A 23632-nucleotide genomic window follows, 5' to 3' on the forward strand; every position below is an offset into this window, starting at 1 on the left:
GGCCCGCTCCTATATTTGGTGTCCTGACATTTATGATGCAAGAACGCTTTACGTTTACTCAGTTTCAGTCAGGACTAGTTGGGGAAGCAGACAGCCTGTACCAAGACATTAAACATGCACATTTTGTAATATTCTCATTTAGTTTACCTCACCTCACACTAACCCAAGGGAGCAGTGTATAATAATTTATAACCTCTGATATTATCTTTTTGATTATACAACTGCCCAGGTGCCTCCGATGTGTATTCAAAAATTATTTACAGTTGGCACAACAGATGTTTCACAGAGGTGCTGCAAGCTGAAATGGCCTAATAAGACAGACAAACTGAGGAGAGTTCAGCGCTCTCTCTCGTCTCCGAGAATATCTTGACCAAAACAGCTGTCAAGGCTGATCTGAGAACACGAAGAGGGGATCATCAAAACAAGCGTCTGAAGTTGTATGAAGAAAAATCTCCTGCTTGGATCTTCACTCACATACCTACTTGAGGCATAAAGAATAATGAAAATAATTTCTACATTAAGGAGAAAATATCAGACTCCACCATGTACAAAACGTATGTGCATATCTCCCTACTTTGCACCTCTGAAGTGCGTGAAAGCTCAAAGATTACTGGATCTCAAGGGGACAGTTCATGAACACACACATTTGGGAAAGTATTAACTGAATTAATTGACATGAGCAAGATTAAGATGGTTATAGGTTGCAAATTGCGGTTTTGATACTTTTATGATTAACTGCCCAGCCCTAATTGAGATCCAGTAATCTTTGAGCTTCACGCACTTCAGAGGTGCAAAGTAGGGAGATATGCACATACGTTCTTGTACATGGTGGAGTCTGATATTTTCTCCTAATGTAGAAATTATTTTCATTATCTTTATGCCTCAAAGTAGGTATGTGAGTGAAGATCCAAGCAGGAGATGTTTTTCTTCATACAACTTCAGACGCTTGTTTTGATGATCCCCTCTTCGTGTTCTCAGATCAGCCTTGACAAGCTGTTTTGGTCAAGATATTCTCGGAGACGAGAGAGAGCGCTGAACTCTCCTCAGTTTGTCTGTCTTATTAGGCCATTTCAGCTTACAGCACCTCTGTGAAACATCTGTTGTGCCAACTGTAATAATTTTTGAATACACATCGGAGGCACCTGGGCAGTTGTATAATCAAAAAGATAATATCAGAGGTTATAAATTATTATACACTGCTCCCTTGGGTTAGTGTGAGGTGAGGTAAACTAAATGAGAATATTACAAAATGTGCATGTTTAATGTCTTGGTACAGGCTGTCTGCTTCCCCCAACTAGTCCTGACTGAAACTGAGTAAACGTAAAGCGTTCTTGCATCATAAATGTCAGGACACCCAAATATAGGAGCGGGCCAAAGCTTGAAAAATTTGACTCGCACTCACAGTTTCCCATAAACTGCAACTCCTCTTGTCGAAAAACCGCTACAGCAGGTGACACTCGGCACAGTGGGTAACCAAAGTTAAAAGGAGTCCCTGTAAAGTGGCTGTTGTGTCTGTCTATCATGCACAACCAAGTAGAACAGAAAAGTACTTTTCAAAGTAAAGTTACTGAGCACAGCTGAGTGAAAGATTTAAAAGAGATTGCATCACTATACAGCAGATTTATTTCTCTAATGTAGAATAAATTAACATGACCCTGTTAAGGATACCGGGAACTTCCACTGTTTTAATTTTTAAAGGCCACTGATCAGATATGTGTCATTTTAGCCAATGATTAACCAGTTAATCAATTCAGTCATTCAGCTGATCAACACAGGACTGGGTTTGTAAATGTTTACAGGCTACCAATTCTCTGTGTACAATGATGCAGCTGTGAGTAGTCGTAATGATTCAACTGACAGCAGCCTGACTCTTCTGTTTTATATCATGATAATTAAAATATATTCAGCAGCCATTTTAAGACAAGAACTCTAGGAAATTGTGACGGACATTTTATTTACCAACAAATCAAAAAAAAACAATGAATTTAATTATTAGTTGCAGACCGAATAATTTCACTGATGAAATGTCCTCGTCATGTTCTTCAGGTTGCAGGCTCGGATTGCACATCGCATCCAGGAACTGGAGAGTCTGCCGGGCTCCCTGCCTCCTGACCTGAGGACTAAAGCCACAGTCGAGCTCAAGGCGCTGCGTCTACTCAACTTCCAGCGGCAGGTACACAACGGCCGCCGTGTTTCATGTTTCATGTTTCATGTTTCATGTTCAGTGTGACTACATAAATGTAAAGCCACACCTAGAATAACTTCACTTCACCGTTTTTATTGTCAACAGCCCTGCAAGTGCTGTAAGAGTGCAGTACTTTTAACATTGACTGATGCTCATTGAATCCAGGTGTTAGTTTCCTGAGATTATTCTTTATGGACTAAGTTGAGCCAGATTGGTTAAAAGAGTGACATGAAATTGGTTCTTTTTTTCCTTCATGAAAATGAGGTTTCTACAAATTAGACAGTTAAGATATTGAAACAGTAAAGTTTCTATTATAGATATTACAAAATAAACTCCTGCAGATAGAACGGAAGTCATTTAATTTCAGTTGGATTGTATTTTGTTTTTGCAGGACGTCTCCAGATTTAATAATATTTTTATATTGTAATATTTGCTTATGAAATTCACCAGCAACCTGTCAGTGACATAACACCAAGTTTTAAAAAAAAAAAAACTTCAAGTTATTCTTGAATGAAAAGTTTAAGGCCATGTCAAAAGTTTCACGACGCCTCATAAGTTGCTGTGTTATTCCCCGCTCTATTTACTGTTAAGATGCAGTGTTTTGACAGTATCAGTATACCTACAAACTGAATTAGATGTGCAACCTGTGCGTATCTCCAGCTGAGACAGGACGTGGTGGCGTGTATGAGGCGAGACACAACCCTGGAGACGGCCCTCAACTCAAAGGCTTACAGACGCAGCAAGCGGCAGACGCTGAGGGAGGCACGCATGACTGAGAAGCTGGAGAAGCAGCAGAAGCTCGAGCAGGAAAAGAAGCGCAGACAGAAACATCAGGTGAGCCCCTCGATGTTTGTACTGAAATTGTTGAAATCGTTACTCTGAGCTGATGTTTAAAGAAAACTTCACAATTTGTTTTCTGTAGCTGCAACAGAAAATGTTAAGATGAAGAAGAGAAAACAGTTATAGAAAGCTGAGAACAAGGCGGCAGCATCAAACAGTCCCTGCATGTTGACATGAATCTGTCAAAAGTGATTGACAAACTTACAAAAAAAGTTGATTCTGGTAACATGGCGCCTAATGATTTTTCTTGTGTTGTCAAAGTAGTATTTATACTTGTTTTTCAGGAATATCTCAACAGCATTCTTCAGCATGCTAAGGACTTCAAAGAGTATCACCGCTCAGTTTCCGGGAAGATCCAGAAACTCACCAGAGCCATCGCCAACTGGCACACCAACACGGAGCGGGAGCAGAAGAAGGAGACCGAGAGAATCGAGAAGGAGAGGATGAGGAGACTCATGGTAAGAACCTGAAAGTCTAAATAAATGGTATCACCTCTTTTAGACATAAACGTGCAACAGTCCTAGAAGCTTCACACTTGAGCTTTTTCAGAGTTCAAAGTTGTGCAGTCAAATTTTTACTTGAGTTAAGGTACTAGAGAACTTGCTTTTGAAAACACTTTTTATGTCAACACTTTGTTGTATTGTTCCACATTTGCAGAACCTAAGGACTCTGAAACAACCTACTGACTGACTGTAGAATCTGTAGAATGAAAAGCCTGTTTATCTGGAATTAAACAAACGTTACATACCTCGACATGCTTTCCAAAGTTGGGCGGCGAATGGTAAACACAGCAAACACTTAAAATGAAAGGAACCTGTCTTTGTTTATAAAACTTCAAATGTGGACTGAAGATCAGGCCATGGCTCTCTGGTAAAGAATCGAATTAATCGAACATCGCCATCGTTAGGCCGCTGCCAGGTTCAAACGGAGCAAGCACAACATGACTGACTGTAGGAGTTGACAGTGAATGGTCTATCACATTTTTGAAAATAAAAAAATGTTTTCTGCTGACTAAAATTAACGAGTACTTATTAGAAAAGAGTAAAATCTAGTACAATATTTGTCTTTTAAGTGTCATAGGTTTCATAGGAAAAGAGAGAGTATGACTGACAGACAGTGTTGAACTTTTGGTTTTGGTTTCATGGTCAGAGTTTATGATCCGAGTGACAATATATAATGTGGATAGGTATTGATAACCGATCCATTAAATAAGGTAGACTGATCTGGTAATTGTAATGATGTGTCAGCACACTAGCGCTGCACTATTCAAATAAAGCGTAGACAGACTAGCTTTGAATGAATATTATCAAGCTGTATATAATATTTTGAAGATTATTTTCCTCATGGAGCTCCGGTCGTCTTCCACCATTCACCTCCTCTCACCATCCCCCTCTTAGGCAGAAGATGAGGAAGGCTACCGAAAACTGATCGATCAAAAGAAAGACAAGCGTCTGGCCTACCTGCTGCAGCAGACGGATGAATACGTGGCCAACCTCACCACCCTGGTGTATGAACACAAAGCCGCTCAAGCTGCCAAGGAGAAGAAGAAGAGAAAGAAGAAAAAGAAGGTGAGAAGAGAAATGTTCATGTGGTGAATTTGTGTTTTTTTCTGTTTAGATAAAAACAACCCATGAAACCCTCTTTCCTACAGAAGATGGAAAAATGGCAAAATGGTTTATTAGAACGTGGCTTAAGCACTAAATTATTTAAAAAAAAAAAAATTGTCAAAATCCAGTCAAACACATAATAAGATGGTTGGTGTTCATGGTGTTTCAGTGTCAGTGGGTCCAGACGACAGAGGACAGTTCAATGTGACATGAATTATTCTGTATCACGGTTCCTGTCAAAATGACAGTGTGGTTATTACCAAGCGTGACTAGGTTGGTGGTTTTGGAGGGTGGAGCTGGAGAGCTGCTCTCACTGCCGTCAGCTGCTTCGATCCGCAACACTGATATTTCATCCTGACTTTCAGACTTTTGGAATCACTGTCTGTCCATCTTTGGGTTTATAGGACTTGGTAACACTTTTTGGAAAGCTGTTATTGCCCTCGATGTAATTAGTTGTCAACCTGTCTCTCCTCTGCTCAGTGTGCATGGGCAATGGTTAAGACACACACGGTGAAACAGAAAACAGAGGAGAGGACATGACCGTAAATGACAGCAAAACGCTGTGAAGGGTCTCGAAATGGTCTCAGACTCAGCCACATGATGGGCTCAGAGTTCACGCTATCCCACATGATTTCACACCTTGGTGTCAGAGAGGCAGAACTAATCAGGTGTTGTCATTGGCTGGAACAAACACCTGCAGACTCTCAGTCATTCACTGCGCTGGGTCTGACATCCCTGACACTGATGTTAGCCATTTGAAAAAGCCTTTTTCTGTAACCACGTACTGTGTGTAATACCTCACTTTGTGTAATGATAATTCTGGGAATAGCATCTAAGAAAATTATTTCACTTTCAACTCAGAAGGTAAACAGAGTACCACGGATAACCGTTAATAATCCAGTTGGAGAGCTCCTTGCCATTGAAATGCCATTAAAAGCAACCAATACCACCCATTATAAAAGCACTATTACTGAGATATCACTTCATGCTTCATGCACACTTCTGCTTACAACATACCCTGTAGAAAATGAAAACATTTACAATGTGTCAGCTGAATGGGTTTGTATGTGTTTCATGTGTAGAAGGTGGATGGAGATGGTGAAGGCACCAGCGCCATAGGCCCTGATGGAGAGGTAAGCTACACTGCTGTACTGTATGTTGTTATATTTTCCTATTCGTTGGTAGTTTTTTTTCCCCCCATTCTGGCTATTAACATTATTATGTAGCGGTCTGAGATGTCTGTTTAAAGGGCAGCTATCCTTGGCTTTACACAGCGTTATAACAAGTGAACAAGCTTAACAAGCTTAAGTGTAACAAGCTTATTGTCGCACAAGCTGTGGGGGAAAAAAACAAGACTTAAAAACGAGTAATGGAAACACATGGATTTTCGAAAAAACCTGTCAAATATCAAAAAGAAGAGATGGTTTTTCAGACTAATCACCAATATTTTGCAAAACTGAAATGAAAAACACTTTTTTAGCAATCAAGTCGTGGCGCCTGCTGTATCAGGCCCCAGGGAGCCAGTTCTAACCACGAGGCAGGCTGCTGCAAATCCATTTTCATGTTTAATTGGAATGATATCGCAAGAGAGCAAATTGTGTTTTGTCAACTTTTCTTAAAAATTGCTTGTATGTTACTGCAATGGAAACCTGACTACTGTATAAAGCTCAACAGAGCTAAAAGAGAGGGAACACTGGACTTAGATTCACCCGATGACACAAACATGACTCCGAATGAATAATAATGTTGCTCTGTAACTGCTGGATGTGGTTTGCTAACAAGTCCACTAAATCAACTTCGGCAATGATATGTCATTGCTGTGTTTACAGCTTGTTTCCACTGCCCCCAAATCAGTTATTACAGGTTTAAAGGGTGTTTCAGGTTTCACTTTTCTACCTAAATTCACAGCTGGATCTCGGGCTGTAAATTTGCCCTCGGAGGATGTTTAACTTGTAATAACGATATTTATTGCTCTCCTGCTTTCACTGATACTTGCATTGCGGCTGCTGTGAAACCAAACCTTCACTCCACCTCTTCCTTCAAAATGTGCTCTGACAGAAATGAAAAAATGAAAAAAATAGTAATGTGAACAACAGATCAGACAAACAGTAATTATCCTCTCAGAGATGAGCTGGACGCTGAGTGATCGTCAAACAGAAGCAAATCAAACATCTTGTAAATTATGTTGTAAAACCAAACAGAAATCTGCAACATTTGTTCTCATTCAAAGCTGCCCACAGCTTTTAATTGCATTCTCCTCCTCTGTCTGCTGTCAGAAAGAGATACGCCTTGAAGGCCAATTATGGAGGAAACAATATCTCAGTGGTTGTTAGACTTTAAAGGGGGCTTTCCAAGTCCTGAGTGTTGGATTGTAATGAAGGTGGTGATGATTAGTTTGGAACTGGGATTTATTATCCTTCCTTTATTTTCTGGTACCATTTAAATAGGTGAATCAGTGAAGCAAGGACAAAAACTTTAATTCAGGTCCATCAGAATTATGCGGACAGTTAATTAATTTACTCTTTCATAGTATTTGTTTCTGTGTGTTATTATAGGGACACGCTCTCGTGTGTTTTCATAGAATACCCCTGGAAGCTATTCTATGAATATGTGTATCCCTCAGAGAACTAGGGTTACACAAGTTATTGAAAGTTTTATCATCATAATAATGGCATTTACATGTAAAGTTATTATCCAGCCCCCAACTGGTACTTAAATTTGTTCATATGCAGCCATGAAAACAGGAAAAAAATCCGTAATCTCCGATGAAATGAAGATATTGTGGTTCAGTTTTATCAATGCACATGTTTCAATGTGGTTTGTCTTCCTGCAGCCCATGGACGAGAGCAGCCAAATGAGCGAGCTGCCAGTCAAAGTGATTCAGACGGAGACTGGGAGGGTTTTGCAGGGAACGGATGCTCCCAAATCCAGCCAGCTGGAGGCCTGGCTTGAGATGAACCCTGGGTAAGGAGGCACATGATTGCACTGTTCGGTTGTCTACCTCTGATATCTCTTTTAAATGAAAGTGATGTTATGGTTTGTGTTTTTGGAAAGTGTTTATAAGAGAGTTTCTGCTGGTGACAGCTGCCTCTGCTACCTAGTTGCTGTTACTAGTCCACTGTTACTAATGCTTGAAACAAAATGCTCAGTCCTTTCCTGAAATTGTTCACGTAAGCCCTTAACAGACATGTCCATGAGCCAAAACTGATATACCTAAGATGAAATGGTCACAGTCATGAGACCAGGATCTCATCTGAAAGGTAACTCTTTATAGGCCTTTTCCTCTGGAACTTCCCAGAACCTGAGTCTGTAAGAACCTGTAAGGTCTTGGTTCTAGGTTCTGCTTTGTTTCTCCAGAATGGTTCAGGTGTGCGTCACTGAGAAGGCAACGCTGTAAGGTGACCGACAGCAGTGGTTTTATGTGGTGTTTTGTAGGCGAGTGTGCAGAGTAGAGTGTACCTGTGGGAATAAAAGCAAGGAAAAAAGTGGAGCTACTTTAAATTCTTTTAAATTTATATGTAATGACCTGCAAATGTCAGTCTCGTTATATAAATGTCAGTGTCCCACCTGCAGAAGGAGGTGGACGGAGTGGAGAGTAGTTCATATCTGTGCCACACCAGCTCCCACACAGTCGGATTATACTGGTCTGAATTTTGCACCAGAGCTTTTCATTTTCTTCTAGAGAAAATACAGTGATTCGGCTTTTCGGTCGCACTGTCCCACCACTGAATGGAAAAAATAGATGACTTCTGGAAATGTTAGGTGATTTTGAGAAAGAGTTTTTCAAAAAACACGACCTGAAGATTATTGGGAAATGTAATTTAAGACTCCTCACACTTTACAAACTATCTACAGAAAGATGGAGAGATGCCCCATGTTGTACCTGGATTGCCTCTAGCTTGGATTGAGTAGCACCTCCTGAGCAGTGATAAAAATTTATGTTCAGGAATTTGCCCCCAAAGCAGAACCTTAATAAAACCTCTTCCCTGCCTGTTTCGGGGACCGCTGCTCGTTACAGGATAAATTCGACGGAAGGTTGAACATTACGTTTCTGTGTGACGGACAGAAATGAACCAGCCTTTTGTAACTGTACTTTGTGTTGTCCTTGTTTCCTCTTCCTGCCGGTTCCACCTTTGAAAAACCAGGTACGAAGTGGCCCCGCGGTCAGACAGCGAGGAGAGCGGCTCCGAGTTTGAGGAGGAGGTCAGTGACTTTCTCACTAATGAACTCCAACAGTGGAGGATTTGAGATCAGCCTGCAATTCTTCACATCATACTAACTGACAAAGTGGTTAAATGGGATTTAGAGAACATCTCGGCCTAACAGTCAGACTAACTCTATACGTACATACACATCAAAATCCACCAGGGGGCTGTAGCTGTATGTCAATAATGCTACATATGATGATTTAGTTTTATCCCCATAAGAGCTCCTTCTGGGATCTCTCTGTGCTGTTATTATTATTATTATTATTATATTAAGTATGCACAACTTTGCCTTAAAAGGAGGAAGAGGAGGGGGCCAAGGCAGAAATGGAGGAGAAGAAGATCATCGATGCCAATGGACACGTAGTATCTGTGAAAGCCGCCAAGCACATCATCGAGTACTGTATTCCTTCTTTTTACTTGATGAGAATTGGTTAGAGACAAAGATAAGAGAATGAATTTAATCTTAATTTCTTTGATGGAGTATTTTTTGTTCAAAAAGATTCACCACATTTTTTCATTTCAAACAAACTCAGAGCCTCATGTGGGGGTAAATGAGTCAGACTTCAAATTTAAAAGGAAAAAAAAAGTACAACTAAATAGATAAATGAATAAAGCTCTGGTAGTCTTCATACTGAGTCTAGACTTTTCCAGGGGGGGCCTTAGTGAGGAGCTCAGGCTTTTCCTCAGGCTGTGCTCCCGGCACCAGACCCAGCAAAAGGGTCGAAACCGATCATTAAAATCAATGAGGAGCACAGTGCAGTTTGGGTGAGAGGGGTTTCAAATGCTCTCTCTCGTATTTTTCATTATCATTCTTTTTTTATTTACACCAAACACACATTCAGTTCGGCCAAGCAGGATGTGGATGATGAGTACAGCGTTCCCGCTGGAGAAACCAGCTCCCAGTCGTACTACGGCGTGGCCCACGCTGTCATTGAGAGGGTGGAGAGGCAGTCGTCACTGCTGATCAACGGCATGCTCAAACAGTACCAGGTACACACATGCACACATACTGTACTCCACTATGTTATAAATTGGTTTCAGATTAAATGTTCATCAGCTATCCGCTAAAAGGCAGGTTTAACACAAGAGGCAAACACTTTCACAATCTCATTTTCACTTATTTCTTCTTTCTCTTCCTATTTTTTCGTTGCTTGTTTTGCAGCTAAGATGTTTCCAAGAACGTGACTCATGAGTCAAAAAAAAAAACCCGTTTTGGAGCCTTTTTCTAAAGTCTTGAATGATCAGTAATTGGAAATGTGTAGCACTACCAGGAACTTTGGCTGGAGCCAGCAGCAGCGCTTTCCAGTCCCTCTTGCACAGCTTGTGTTGGTCCTGGCTGCTCAGTGTGGCCCGGCAGCCACCACCAAACAAGGCTGATTTATTTAGATTATTCTTGGCTTACTCTTAGACCTGTTTTTATATGTGCTATGATTTATTTATTTTTGTTTTTGTGTGTGTGTATGTGTTTAATGTTAAAGGGCCATTATACTTTATGATTAAATCAGGTTACTTAGTAATTAGATGACAATCTCTTATTAATTTAGCTACAAGAGACAAACACCAAGAGCTAAAACAAGTCGATTAATTGATTAGGCAACAATTTTCATAACCACATTAATATAAACAGTTTTTAAAGCAGAAAATTCACTGGTTTCAACTTCTCAAATGTAAGTATTTGCTGGCTTCTTACAGCTGATTCAGACTGAAAAACAGCCCTGCATTAAAACTGTGAAGGGGGTTGTGTCGGTGGGGGCGTGTTGTTGAGGTCCCACTGACACAATGAAAAAACAATCCAGGAAGAAGTCCAATTGAAGCAATGGATTTGTGTGTGTGTGTGTGTGTGTGTGTGTGTGTGTGTGTGTGTGTGTGTGTGTGTGTGTGTGTGTGTGTATTTATGTGAACATTCAGACTCTTAATGAGCTGTGGAAACAGTGGAGACAGGAACAGGAACCACCTCAGTCCCTGTTGCTTCTCATCATGCAGGGTTCCTGAATATTCCTGTGCAGTGGGAATGAGCTATTGGCCGTCGTGGGTTTGGAAGTGGATGTGGGGGGTGTGACCAAACGTACTAGGCAACTAATTGCTCAATCATTTTAGTTGAGCTTAAAGATAGTCTGCTTGCTCATAACGACACAGCCACATTGTTTTCCAGTATGACACTACGATCTGATCTCTGCTGTAGTAAGTGGGGGTTGCAGTGAAAGATAGTGTATTACCAGAGAAAGGGAACTGGCAATTGGGTGCTGCTCACGTTTTCTTTCTTCCGATCAGTTTGCAGTCCTAGCACTCCTCTGATCTATGGTGTGCCAGACCTTTTAAATGAGATATGGTGGCAGCTCCCAGGGGAAATTGGAGCGATTTCTGCGGTACCATAATTGGATCAACTGTCTGCAGTAACAGCAGCAATCTGTGCATCAAACCTGAGTCATCAACACCAACTTCAGAAGCTCTGAAATATTTTTGTGGGACAATTTTGAGTTTATTTTTTCTCATTACTTTTCCCCCCGGCCAGTCTTTTCTTCTGGAATTAGCTCTGCTGTCAGGTGTTTTGTTAACTATGCAGTTAACTAATTGGTTGGCTGCCCCTTTTTCTGCTGCCAGTGCCCCCCTGCCCTCCTCCTGTTTATCCATTCTTTCTCTTGCTGATTGTAGCTCGCCACAAGCGAGCTACTCAGTTGGTAACACACTTGATTTTCCTACTGTCCTTGAATCATTTGGGATGTAAAATGCCGCAGTGGCAGGAAGATCAAAGTGCATTTGCAAAACTCGCTCTGAAAAACCTCAAATTAACTTCTTCAGATGTTTTAAACGTTTGTACTGTCACATGTAGCGAGGCAGGAGAAACACATTGAACACATTTTTCTGGCATTTTTTCTGTTAGACTGTTACAGCTGAAAGTGACAAGAGATTTAATAAGAGAAAGCAGGACATCACAAACATCATGCTTGTTTCGTTGTTTATCTGAGCTAATTAAAACCAGCCGTCAGGACTTCTGTAACTTTGTGATGTCACAACAAAACAGTCACCGCTCTCAGCCACGCCCCGAAGCCCCACCCACCTGCACCCACCATCCAAGCTCTGAGAATTTACCTGAAATTTGTTGCATCATTTTCGAAAACAGTCAGCCAATCAGGAGAGAGGCTCAGAGTCATTTTCCCTGATATGGCCCATCACTGTTCAAGGTGCTGTCTTTTATCTATGGTGGGAAAGGAGCAATACATCAAACAGTTGGAAAGAAATGGAGGGAGGAATGACAATTTCTTTGCAAGCATGTTTTCACACCACTTTATTTCTGTGTGTCGCCCAGATCCAGGGGCTGGAGTGGATGGTGTCCCTCTACAACAACAATCTAAACGGCATCCTGGCTGATGAGATGGGCCTCGGCAAAACCATCCAAACCATCGCCCTCATCACCTACCTGATGGAGCACAAGAGGCTCAACGGTCCCTATCTCATCATCGTCCCTCTCTCGTCAGTACTCCGCAGCTGGCATTTATCATAGCTATTATCACTCTGTGCCATGAAACCCTAAAAATGCTTTTAGCAAGGGACCAATCTGCACAGTGTTTAAAATTATTCCAGCAATTAGTTTTAGATTGAATTACACCAACCTTATCAGCCGCAATCACCAGATGGGGCTGTCAGGAGTCCCGTCCTTGTTTGAGACACTGATGCACCTGTTTGCTCAAATGTTATCAAGCGTCAGGTTTGCACACTAGTGCTTCCACAGTGAACAATGAGTCAAAGTTAATAGCAAACACAAAAAGTCTCAGCAGTAGCGAGTTTCTAATCAGCTCAGACAAAGCTGCGTTCACCAGAGCTATGTCTTCATATCCAGCTGCCTGAGTAGAGATGACTTAGCTGTGTCCATCATAGAGATTATGGGCGCTGAAGTTAAACTATCTGCAGTAACGTATTGATCTTAACACAAGATGACCCTGGTTATAAGATGACAACCCACAAAACAGTCCTGTTAGGAAAGTTTCCCTAAGTTTCCCCTTTGGCATAAACATTCACTTTCACTCGAGGATGATCTGATTAGAATTTAGTGGTCAAAGTTCAAAGGTCACTGTGACCTTTTTTTTTGGCCATAACTTGAGAATTCATGTACTAATTATGACAGAATTTCACACACATGTCTTATAGTATAAAATTATCAAGTGTTGACATTTTATATATCCAAAAGGTGAAAGGTCAAATAAACTTCACACCATTTATTATATTCCTTCAAAGTCTTCACTACATATACAGTATTATGAGTCTAAATAGCAACTTGACAGGTCGGCTCAGCTGCTTGACAGATGATTTGGCCCCCGGTCTGTTTCTGTAGTACAGATGTCAAGAGAAGACATTTCCACCTCGCTGGCAGGAAAATAAGTTACACAAGCTGAGGATGAACTGAGCTTCCCAGACACTTGGGGCTGAGTAAAATCTAAAAGACACTGAAACTGACTTAAAGAAACTTGCAAGCCTAGAAACACTAATGCTACAAACTCTCTGTTGTAGCTGGTGTTACACCGATCCTCTCTTCATTCAAAAATAATATCTAAAAGATATTATTGTGAATATTGTAATTGTTTAGTCCTTTGATCATAATATGATCTACACTTGAACTGTAATTTTCAGAAGAAAATATTGTCGTGTATTTGAACCAGTATTGAGTTTTCGCCATTTGTGCAAAACACTGAAAACCTTCCAAGCTGAAAAGGAGGAGAACGATTTTAGTCATTAGATCATAAGTTATCACAGAAACAAGCTGAGGAAATGTTAGTGGCAGCCCTGTGTTTACCGAAGAGCATCAGGGAAACACTGATTTTTAAAGTGAAACTGCTTTATTTACTGTTTTTACCAGATTTAATCACCGGGTCTATTTGTTTTGGAGAGGAGGAGACCTCTGGATAAGTCGGCTTTTGTAGGTCGCTTTAGAGCGAATGAAAAACTCTGTTTTAATTCCCACTTTCACATTTCACCTAATTGGTGTTTTCTTTTTAGTGATAATTTACCACTGCAGGTGTGAACAGATTAGAACGATGGATTTCTTTCCTCCAACACCCAAAAGCAGTGCACCTGTAATTCCTGAGGCGTGCGCTGTTTTTGTAGTCAAACAGCAGAGCAGAGGCTTAGATTTGACCCTAGGGCCAATTTGTTGATGTGCTTTTTTAAATATGGAGCAAAGCCTTAAACTCTCCCTCTTTCATTTGCAGTTGTGTGTTAAGAAATTAAAAGTTAATGGGCAGAGAGATTAATCTGTCCAGGGGCCAGTTTTCAACAAAGACACACAGGAAAGTCTGTTGTGTGAACTTTTTCTTCCTCTGATGTTCATCCAGCAAATTTGTGTCAACCTTGATGACGGGTATTTCAGCGACCACTCAGCCTCTTGTTGGTCTTGCTTAACTCAGCTCAGAGTGTCTCTTTTATTAATCTAAATTCAGGCCACTTTCTTACATGTGACTTCCTGCACGTCTGATGATTGTCACTGTTTTTTGTTTTTTTTCAGGACTTTGTCTAATTGGGTCTATGAACTTGACAAGTGGGCACCGTCTGTGGTCAAAATCGCTTACAAAGTAAGAGAAAGTCACTTTTCTCTTTTTTTTTTTTTTTCATCTAAGACAGTCTGATTGCCTTTGGCTGCCTCACGACAGAGATTTGTCTTGTCTTTGTGTCTCCCCCATGGTAGGGCACCCCTGCTTTGCGCCGTGGACTCGTGCCTCAGCTCCGCAGCGGGAAATTCAATGTCTTGCTGACCACCTATGAATACATCATCAAGGACAAGCACATACTGGCCAAGGTGAAAGAGATCAAATCTCTGTCCTCTCTGTATGATACACTTTCCCACTTGCACTCTGTTGCCGTTTTGCACACTTCACATACACACAGGCTACATCCACACGACTAAAAAGGAGACTTTTGGAAACGCTGCCACGCCCTGTTTTAGTTTGAAAACTGTTGGAGACCTTTGCAAATAATGACACTCTCAGTCGCTCCCTGATTGGGTCTTACCAATCACGACTACCAGTGGTGAAAGCAACACGTATAACGAATAACAAGCGTTTCTGCCCTTGTTGTCTTGTTGTTATCTGTATCTTAGTTGCTTTGCACTTCCTGCAGAATTCAAGGAGGCTGACTTGTAGCAGCAGCTTTAACTCCTCAGATCCAGAAGGAGATTATTTATGTCAGTTTGTATCTAGAAAAAATGTTTCATCATTGGTGTTTGTCTTATGGTGCATTCACACATTTGGATGCAAAATAGTTGGCCGCTTGTGAATCTGTGGTTGTGGGGATGTGTGTTGTGTGGACAACTCAATAACTTCTCTCCAAGCTGCAATAAATGTGATTAACATTTGGTGGAAATGAGCTGAAATTATTGAAGAAGAGGTTTGTGTTTATTTGTTACCTGTTAGCAAAATGTGTGCACAAACAATTATTGTAAGTGTAAGCAATAAGAGAGGGAATAAGAAACTTCTCATTTGTCTGCAGTAATGTTGTTTACCCTGAGGGCAGTCAGTAGGAACTCAGCATTTTCTTCTCTGCTGCCTGTCATTATCTCCTTTCACTCAAACCTATTTGAAATGCAGATTTGGTCTCAGCATCTCTGGGTTCTTCACTACCTCAAAGTGTACAGGTAAGGGTCTAATGATTCTTCTTCCACATACAGATTCGTTGGAAGTACATGATTGTGGACGAGGGTCACCGCATGAAGAACCACCACTGTAAGTTGACCCAGGTGTTGAACACACACTATGTGGCTCCCCGCCGCCTCCTCCTCACCGGTACACCACTGCAGAACAAACTGCCTGAGCTGTGGGCTTTGCTCAACTTCCTCCTGCCCACCATCTTCAAAAGCTGCAGCACCTTCGAGCAGTGGTTCAACGCACCATTCGCCATGACGGGAGAGAGGGTAAGCACCGGGGGAACCGGCCTGGAGTCTCGTCTCACTAACCCTGCTGCTCAGTATGTAGAAGACAACAGTCTGTGATGTATCATCACATATTCTTTCTGACTTGTTCAGGTTGACCTCAATGAGGAGGAGACCATCCTCATTATTCGGCGTTTGCACAAGGTGCTCCGCCCCTTCCTGCTCCGCAGACTGAAGAAGGAGGTGGAGTCTCAGCTGCCAGAGAAGGTGAGAGCTAAACCGAGCTTTATGTATTTTGATTTGTTGTCACATGATTATATTTGCTGCACAGGATTCACTGCAGAAAACTTGCACTGTTGTTTGATTAAATTACTATAAACCACGTCAGCACTGGCAACTATAAATCAATGACCATTAAGAGCATGATTTTTGGTTCTTTTGACATGTTAAAAAATGACAGAATGGGGGATTTTTAAAAATAGGTTAAAACAATGAATTGTTGCACTTCCACTTAAAAGAAATTTAAAGTTTATAGGAGTAATAACTCACACAGCCTGAAGTGCACCCTCAGATAGTTTGATTGAATGTGTTTCACTGCAGGATTTCTGTACATGTGGCACCTGTATATGATGTAACTTTCTTTCTCTCACCTTCACTTCACTTGTTTTGTATTGTTTTCATTCTAACTGTCAGTATAAAGAATAAGACTGTGATTAAGAACTTGTTGTCAAATCAAAAAGGCTCGCCATTAAAAAGACACCGTCGTGTCACTGAGGTGTTGTTTTTATTGTCATTCACACAGGTGGAGTATGTCATAAAATGTGACATGTCTGCCATTCAGAAGGTTCTGTACCGCCACATGCAGAAAGGCATCCTCCTCACTGACGGCTCTGAGAAAGACAAGAAGGTAAATACACCAGGACCCCTGTGTCTTCACTGTATGTCTACACTTTGTTTTATCAGCACGTGTCACGCTGACAAATGGCTCAGTGGCAGCTTCCTGCTGTTTGACATCTGAAGGTCCCTGAATTCTGTCATGTGATTGGAGCCACAGTTGCCCTGTGCGTTTGCTTTTAACAAATATCATCATGAAACAGATAAATAAGAACTATAATGTCAGTTTTATTTAACCTCTGAATCTTGGCTTCCAGCCTCAATTTTGGTTTCAGTGCAGCAGAATGTCGGTTGTACAACGCTCTCGGAAAAATAGGCTGCACAGGGTTTAAAAAAAAAAAAAAATTTGAATACACTGCTCAAAATCCATTACTTTCAAAGAGGTAATCAAATCTTCTTATAGTTATTAGTGCAGTTGATTTACTATGATGGATATTTTTATCATGACAGTGTGAAAACAGTCTGACAGTGTGAAAGGCAACACTTGTGATGAACCTACTGAGAATTATCACTTGAATCTGCAGCTTCCTCTGGCTAAACAGAACTTCATAGAGAGTTTCGGCTCAGTGTTTAGCAGATGTTGTCAGCAAAAAAAGAAACCTGAAATCCCACTGTGCACTACCAGCTCAGCACCAAACAACAGACAGACATTTAAAGGGAGGTGGTAGAGCCCAAAAACAAAGCTGAAACAGAGGGAATCATTGACTTAGATTGACCAGGTGGAATGATAATATTTCTCTGTAACCACTTAATGAATAAATGAGAAACTATTTGCCAAAATGTTTTTCATATCAACTTATAAGGTGATGAAATGTCAATATTACGTTCACAGCATGTTGATCATCCTTTTGATCTGGAATTAAATCTCTTCTATCTATACACTAATTTTCTCCAGGGCAAAGGAGGAGCGAAGACCCTGATGAACACCATCATGCAGCTGAAGAAGATCTGCAACCATCCATACATGTTCCAGCACATTGAGGTGAGCACTGCAGGGCCAAGACCACTGGTCCTGGCTCTGAAGAACCAGTTACTAGAACTTGTTAAAGTTTATATATATATTTTTTTTTTTTTGCAGTACTTGTGCATGTTTGTCTCATTTACCTAATTATTTCACATTTATGACCTTCATTAAAACAGACCTCATTTAGACAGTTTTTCCTTAAAATGTATATCAAATTTTATATATATATTTGATATATTATTAGATTATAAATTATTTATATATATATTATTATATATTAAATATTTTTTAAAGTCCCGGGACTTAGTTTCAGAGATTTGCTAGACATTAGTCTTTACTAGGGGAGAGGACGTTGTTTTGTGCAGGTTGTGCTGTCTTGTGTGTGAAAATGTACAGTAAACTTACACACATATATATATATTAAGAACAAACTGATAGACTATCTGCCACAAACCTGTAATTTTTTAGAAAGGCCTGTTTTGAAGTCTTTCCCCAGTACAGCCAATTTTTAAATATAGTTTGATAGTCCCTCCTTATTTAAACCAGTAAATACTCTCTGTTACAGGAATCTTTTGCTGAGCACTTGGGTTATCCAAACGGCATCATCAATGGGTAAGTCGGACAAAAGAAGTCCGTCTTTCACAGTTACACTCCTCATTTTACTCCCCAATGATAGAAAGTGCTGGCAGAGAAAACTTCCAGATTTTTATGTCTGTTGTCAGATTGCCTATAGACATTATGGACATTATATCCTCCTTAGAAAATATAACTGTGAAGCTTTCTGCAGGTTATAGTATTTCTGTGTCATGAAGGTGTCAGGAGATGTGCAGGATTCCTTGTAAAGTGGGATTTTGCCCACTCTTAGTAACATGTTAGGGCTACATGTTTGCTGACTTTTCATGGTGTTGATCCCTCCAGGATGTCATAAAGAGGTTTTTACCGAGACAATATAAAGAGGCTACAGCTGCCACCAACCATTGAAACAGTAAATGATCTTGTTAACTGGTGATTAAGGAGTTAAATGGCATTATTTAACTATTTACACTGCTAACCGCTGTCCGACCAGAGGCCACAGACACTTTAACAATCATCCCCGTTAATGACGACTTATGATACTTTTCTGGTTTCATCGTCTCCGCTCAGGCCTGATCTGTACCGAGCTTCTGGAAAGTTTGAGCTACTGGATCGCATCCTACCGAAGCTCCACGCCACCAACCACAGAGTCCTGCTCTTCTGCCAGATGACCTCGCTCATGACAATCATGGAGGACTACTTCAGCTACCGAAACTTTCAATACCTCCGTCTTGATGGTGAGATCACCTCTCTCATGATGTTTAAAAATTCTATGATAATCAAATCTACAGATAGTAAAATATAGAATATATATTTTATAATTAATAGAAATGTTCCAAGCTGAGGTCGCATTTAAATCTGGTTGTTGTCTGGTTAAACTGCTCTCTGCCAGCTGGTGTCTGTGCCCAGCCAAAGATCTTTTGTGAGGAAAGAGTCTCCACTCTGTTACATCACTGTTCAGTGATACGGTTTCTCTCGAGCCGATCACATGACACGTCTCCCAGTTAAACTTTAATTCATATCATAGTTATGAACCAGGATGTTAAGCATTTGAATGAAGCACCTCTTAAAAAAACCAAGTGGGTCAGATGTAGAAGTTTACAGCTGTTATTTAAATGCGTAAACATTTCAGTAAATATAAGAATCAGATGTTTTTTTAAAAGATTTGGATCTGAGCCAAAAAAAACTTGATCGGGACTTCCCAAATATATGATATATACCTTGTAGGATATTAATGCTCACATGTCAGAAGAAGTAGGAAGATATTTGAAGCTGCCTGATGCGTCGATGTGGTGTTTAAAACCCTGTGCAGGTCTGATGCCTTTGAAACGAAAAGGTTAATTTCTCATTTCTAATTTGAAGCTGACTCACACTTGTCTAGACTAAAGGAATAATAATCTTAAGGTGTCATAATTCCCATTACATACACTCAACATTATTCCCACGCTCAGCATCTCAAACAGAAGGCAGTCCTTTTAGCCACTGGGTCTGACGACAGAGACCCGAGTTCACTGAGGAGATGTAAACCATTCGTTTTTATGCTCCTCTTGATACAGAATTAGTCTTTCACTCCATTTTACCTTGATTGCTGTGTGAGTGACAGATCATGCAGCAGTGTAAACAGCTATCAGCACATAGAAAACATAAGAAACAAAAACAGCTTCACAGTGTGGCCAATTAAAAAAGAAAGAAATGAATAATGAAAATTAAGAAACTAGTCTCTGATATGCAGCTGTGGTTTTGTTATCATATTTTAATCAGACCTATAAACTGGTTGTTGAATGGTGTTATCACATTGTGAACCCTGCATAATCAAAGCCACTGGATGCCCTTTTCAGAAACCTTTGAAACTGTTTCACTGGTCAGAGAAGCGGCGCTGTACACGTGTGACAGTTTTACTTTGCTGAAAACAACAGGCTTTTTTATCAGAATAACAAGAAGAAGTAGATACTGGCTTTCCAAAGTTAACTTCACAGACTCTGCATTTCAAAACGATCATGTTTGATGTTCCAGGAACCACCAAGTCAGAGGATCGAGCGGCGCTGCTGAAGAAATTTAATGAGGAAGGATCTCAGTACTTCATCTTCCTGCTCAGCACAAGAGCCGGCGGCCTGGGCCTCAACCTGCAGGCCGCCGACACTGTCGTCATCTTCGACAGTGACTGGAACCCCCACCAGGTCCGTCTCAGTGTGAAGGCGTGATTATAGAAAGTGTTGACGGTGTTGGTTTTAGTGTTGGCAGCTGTTGGGAGTCTGACACTGTTAAATACTCTACCGATCAAATTGAAAGAAGATAGCACCCCTAAGAATCGTGTTTGGTCTCATGCAATATAAGGCATTTCTCTTCAGAGGTGTAAAATATGTGAGGGAATGAATATTTTCTGCACCTGATTTATCTCTGCAGACTGATCACTGCCACAGATGACACTGTGAAAAAGCAGGTGTAAAATTGATCAAAATGCTTTAGCAGACTCACACGGAGGGTGGGAGAAATGGAGAGAGAGAGAGAGGGAGAAACCCTAATTGGAAGATGCATTATAAAGATATTTTACTGGACTCCACTTAACACCAAAACACAAGACAAGCAGCGATGCAACAACCTTTGATTACTTCCACAATCTTGCATTCCTGTTTCCCACAGTGTTTCCCTGTGTGATATGATTGAAGCAGCCACTGATGCTTATTATATATTATATAGTTATAAAGTTTTTTTCCACATTTATTTCAATGCATTGTTCAAACAATGATCTTTCTGATGAGCTGACATCAAGCTATTTAAATTTTCTTTCTCTGGCTGTTCCAAAAAATACCTTCAGCTGATTTTTAGCTCCATTGCTTTCCAGATATGCGAATCAGCTGAGCTGTGGCTGGGCTCAGTCATGTCTTAATACTCTGCTAGGCTGAAAAATTGCATTGCAACATTTTGGGCCCCTGACAGTAATTTGTGACGGGCTTGAGTGACGGGTTTTATAATCAGTCCAGGTTGCATTAAAGTCATAAAGTCACTAGAAACTGGAATCCAGATGAAAGTAATGGTTTAAAGGCCCTGAAACGGCCGGTGGTTGGTCATCAGATGGGGTGCTGCTGGGTCGTCGTCAGCCCCAGTCTGATTGGCCGTTAACTGTAGTGAATCATTCTGTGGGGTTTCTCTTTAGTTTTGGTTTTGTTTGAGTTATTTTTGTCCTTTCCTTTTCACAAACAAAAGACAAAAGTCTAAACATACCTACGTTAAGCAAAGCAAAGTAAAACTTTCAGAGTTTTTAAAGTTTTAAAGTGCCCTTGGCAACTTTTTGTCAGAAATCTTCTCCCTCTATATTCCGAGATATATTGGACAGATTGACAGCAGCATTAAAGTGTTCAGTTTTTGTTTGTCTTCCTGTGATATTTTTTTTTGGATTAGGAACACAGATACTTGATGGAAGTAGATATTTCCTCTCATGCAGAACAATACATGCACATGTTCAAGTGCAACTTCTAGCAGCATGTTGTGATGATGACACGTTTTTGATCAGACGTTCTTTAATTTTGCTTTGTGGGTTCGGGCTCCAGCAGGTAAACAGGGGTGGGTTTGATATCGAACTTTGTGTTTGCTCTGATTTTATTTACTCGCAGAGAAGCACAGGTGAGCAGAGGAGCTTTGTTTGTAGAAACTGGCCACACGATATAAGACTTATCATTTGTCTGGCCTTTATCAATCAGCAGGTGGTAATTTTGTACATTGCGTTTTGGTGATAGGACATATGTGTTTTATTTTGAAATGGTCTCATATTTCTCTTTTCGTCTGTTAAATCCAGGACCTTCAGGCTCAGGACCGGGCTCACCGCATCGGTCAGCAGAATGAAGTGCGTGTGCTTCGTCTCTGCACCGTCAACAGCGTGGAGGAGAAAATCCTGGCGGCTGCCAAATACAAGTTGAACGTGGACCAGAAGGTCATTCAGGCCGGCATGTTCGACCAGAAGTCCTCGAGCCACGAGCGCCGCGCCTTCCTCCAGGCCATTTTAGAGCACGAGGAGCAGAATGAGGTAAAATCTCAGTTTGTATTTTTGGGCGTTTTATTACATTATAAGTTCAAGCATCTCATGACCAAGATGAGGTGTTCATGCCTGAGAAGGCATTTTATATCATGAATGTAGGAGGCCTTAAATGGAAAAATAAATCCCCCCTATAGTTAAAATATGCATGTTGGTTTTGATTGTATGACTCCAGGCCTAAAGACAGCTCTGTAGATATGATCAGCGTGTAATGCAATTTCAGCTACTTAATTGGTATTTGATCAAATCTGTACGCGATGCTTAACTGATTGTTTTGAACTGAGCTCGAGAAGCTTCTGTTTTGCTGCAAAAGTTAAAACAGACACTGTAAAGATTGCATTATACGTTCAGAAGAGACAGTCTTTTCATGCTTTTCTCCTGTTGTAACTTTAGGAGGAAGATGAGGTTCCTGATGATGAAACTCTTAACCAGATGATCGCCCGCATTGAAGATGAATTTGAGCTCTTCATGGTAAGAAAAGTCCAGATTTTTGTGAGATGAAATTGAGATTTAACTTTCAGAACAGTGTTTTCTGTCTGTGTTGGTAGCAGACAAGCGATTAAAGATGAATTATTAAATAATGTTGTATATAAGATTAAAAAGATGGTTAAGAAAATAAAAGTTTAGTTCCACCAAGGAGATCAAATTGCCCCCATTTATTTATTATTTAGTCATAAGACAATCAATAAATAAAGATATACTTGAGAACAAAAGACAAGTGCAGGGTTGTTTGGCCTTGGCAGAGAGACGCGCTTGACTGGGTGTCATTCTACTTTCTGATTATTTATTGACGACAGCATAAATGATGCCGGTATTAAATTTACCATGCCGTGTGTGAGATAGCCAAGTGTTAAACAGAGGCATATTCAGCCACTCTGGATCAAACCCAGTGCGTCTGTGCTTACTGCTTGCTGATGTCCTGACACAGCATCATGTTGGCAGAGAGAGAGAGAGAGAGAGGGAGACAGGGAGACAGGGCAAGGACGGGCGGAGCAAATCAATGGGCTGCAGACAGCTCTGCAGTGAAATAAGATTTGATCTGCAATAGTAACAAAAGAAAAAAGAAAATAAATGGTGCTGATATTTGTGTCAAGCTGCCACACACAAATCACTTTATGGGAAACACTGAAGAGAAAAACCATAAAGTGACCGGTCTTAAAATATTAATTTGCCACAAGAGGAGTCGCTGCCGGCTGCTTCTCTTCTCCATCCACCCCAAAATGATTGTAGATTGCCCATCATGTCAAGACCATTATTCAGTCATCATTTGTTCAGGCACTTTCAGACTTGACAGCAACTGTCCCCTGCCAGATGCTTCTCCTTGCATAGAAATAGACTGAATTGCCATGGATACAGGACTCACATTCAACACATTAGGCAAACTCTTGTTTCAGACCATCTGTGTTTGACATGTTTAGTACAGTTGTTGTGTCCCTTGGCTCAACCACTAGTTTGCTTACAACATGCAGCAGGAG

At 40.7% G+C, this 23632-nt stretch overlaps 1 protein-coding gene across 3 annotated transcripts in view; it reads left to right on the top strand.

Annotated features, from left to right (window-relative positions):
- Window positions 1-23632, top strand: part of LOC111236843 (probable global transcription activator SNF2L2) — a 52860-nt gene that overhangs the window by 11889 nt on the left and 17339 nt on the right. For all 3 annotated transcript variants that reach the window (XM_022765713.1, XM_022765715.1, XM_022765714.1), the window contains 21 exons: window positions 2047-2173; window positions 2846-3019; window positions 3310-3483; window positions 4423-4593; window positions 5715-5765; window positions 7466-7596; window positions 8778-8835; window positions 9138-9235; window positions 9683-9830; window positions 12148-12311; window positions 14338-14404; window positions 14518-14628; window positions 15496-15738; window positions 15850-15963; window positions 16499-16603; window positions 17486-17572; window positions 18120-18166; window positions 18698-18864; window positions 20141-20304; window positions 21921-22148; window positions 22551-22628. In XM_022765713.1, the coding sequence (XP_022621434.1) occupies window positions 2047-2173; window positions 2846-3019; window positions 3310-3483; window positions 4423-4593; window positions 5715-5765; window positions 7466-7596; window positions 8778-8835; window positions 9138-9235; window positions 9683-9830; window positions 12148-12311; window positions 14338-14404; window positions 14518-14628; window positions 15496-15738; window positions 15850-15963; window positions 16499-16603; window positions 17486-17572; window positions 18120-18166; window positions 18698-18864; window positions 20141-20304; window positions 21921-22148; window positions 22551-22628 (2707 nt within the window). The remainder of the gene's footprint in view (window positions 1-2046; window positions 2174-2845; window positions 3020-3309; window positions 3484-4422; window positions 4594-5714; window positions 5766-7465; window positions 7597-8777; window positions 8836-9137; window positions 9236-9682; window positions 9831-12147; window positions 12312-14337; window positions 14405-14517; window positions 14629-15495; window positions 15739-15849; window positions 15964-16498; window positions 16604-17485; window positions 17573-18119; window positions 18167-18697; window positions 18865-20140; window positions 20305-21920; window positions 22149-22550; window positions 22629-23632) is intronic.

Source organism: Seriola dumerili, unplaced genomic scaffold, assembly GCF_002260705.1.
Source record: "Seriola dumerili isolate Sdu_G_001 unplaced genomic scaffold, Sdu_1.0 BDQW01000733.1, whole genome shotgun sequence".
In the NCBI taxonomy this organism is placed as follows: domain Eukaryota; kingdom Metazoa; phylum Chordata; class Actinopteri; order Carangiformes; family Carangidae; genus Seriola; species Seriola dumerili.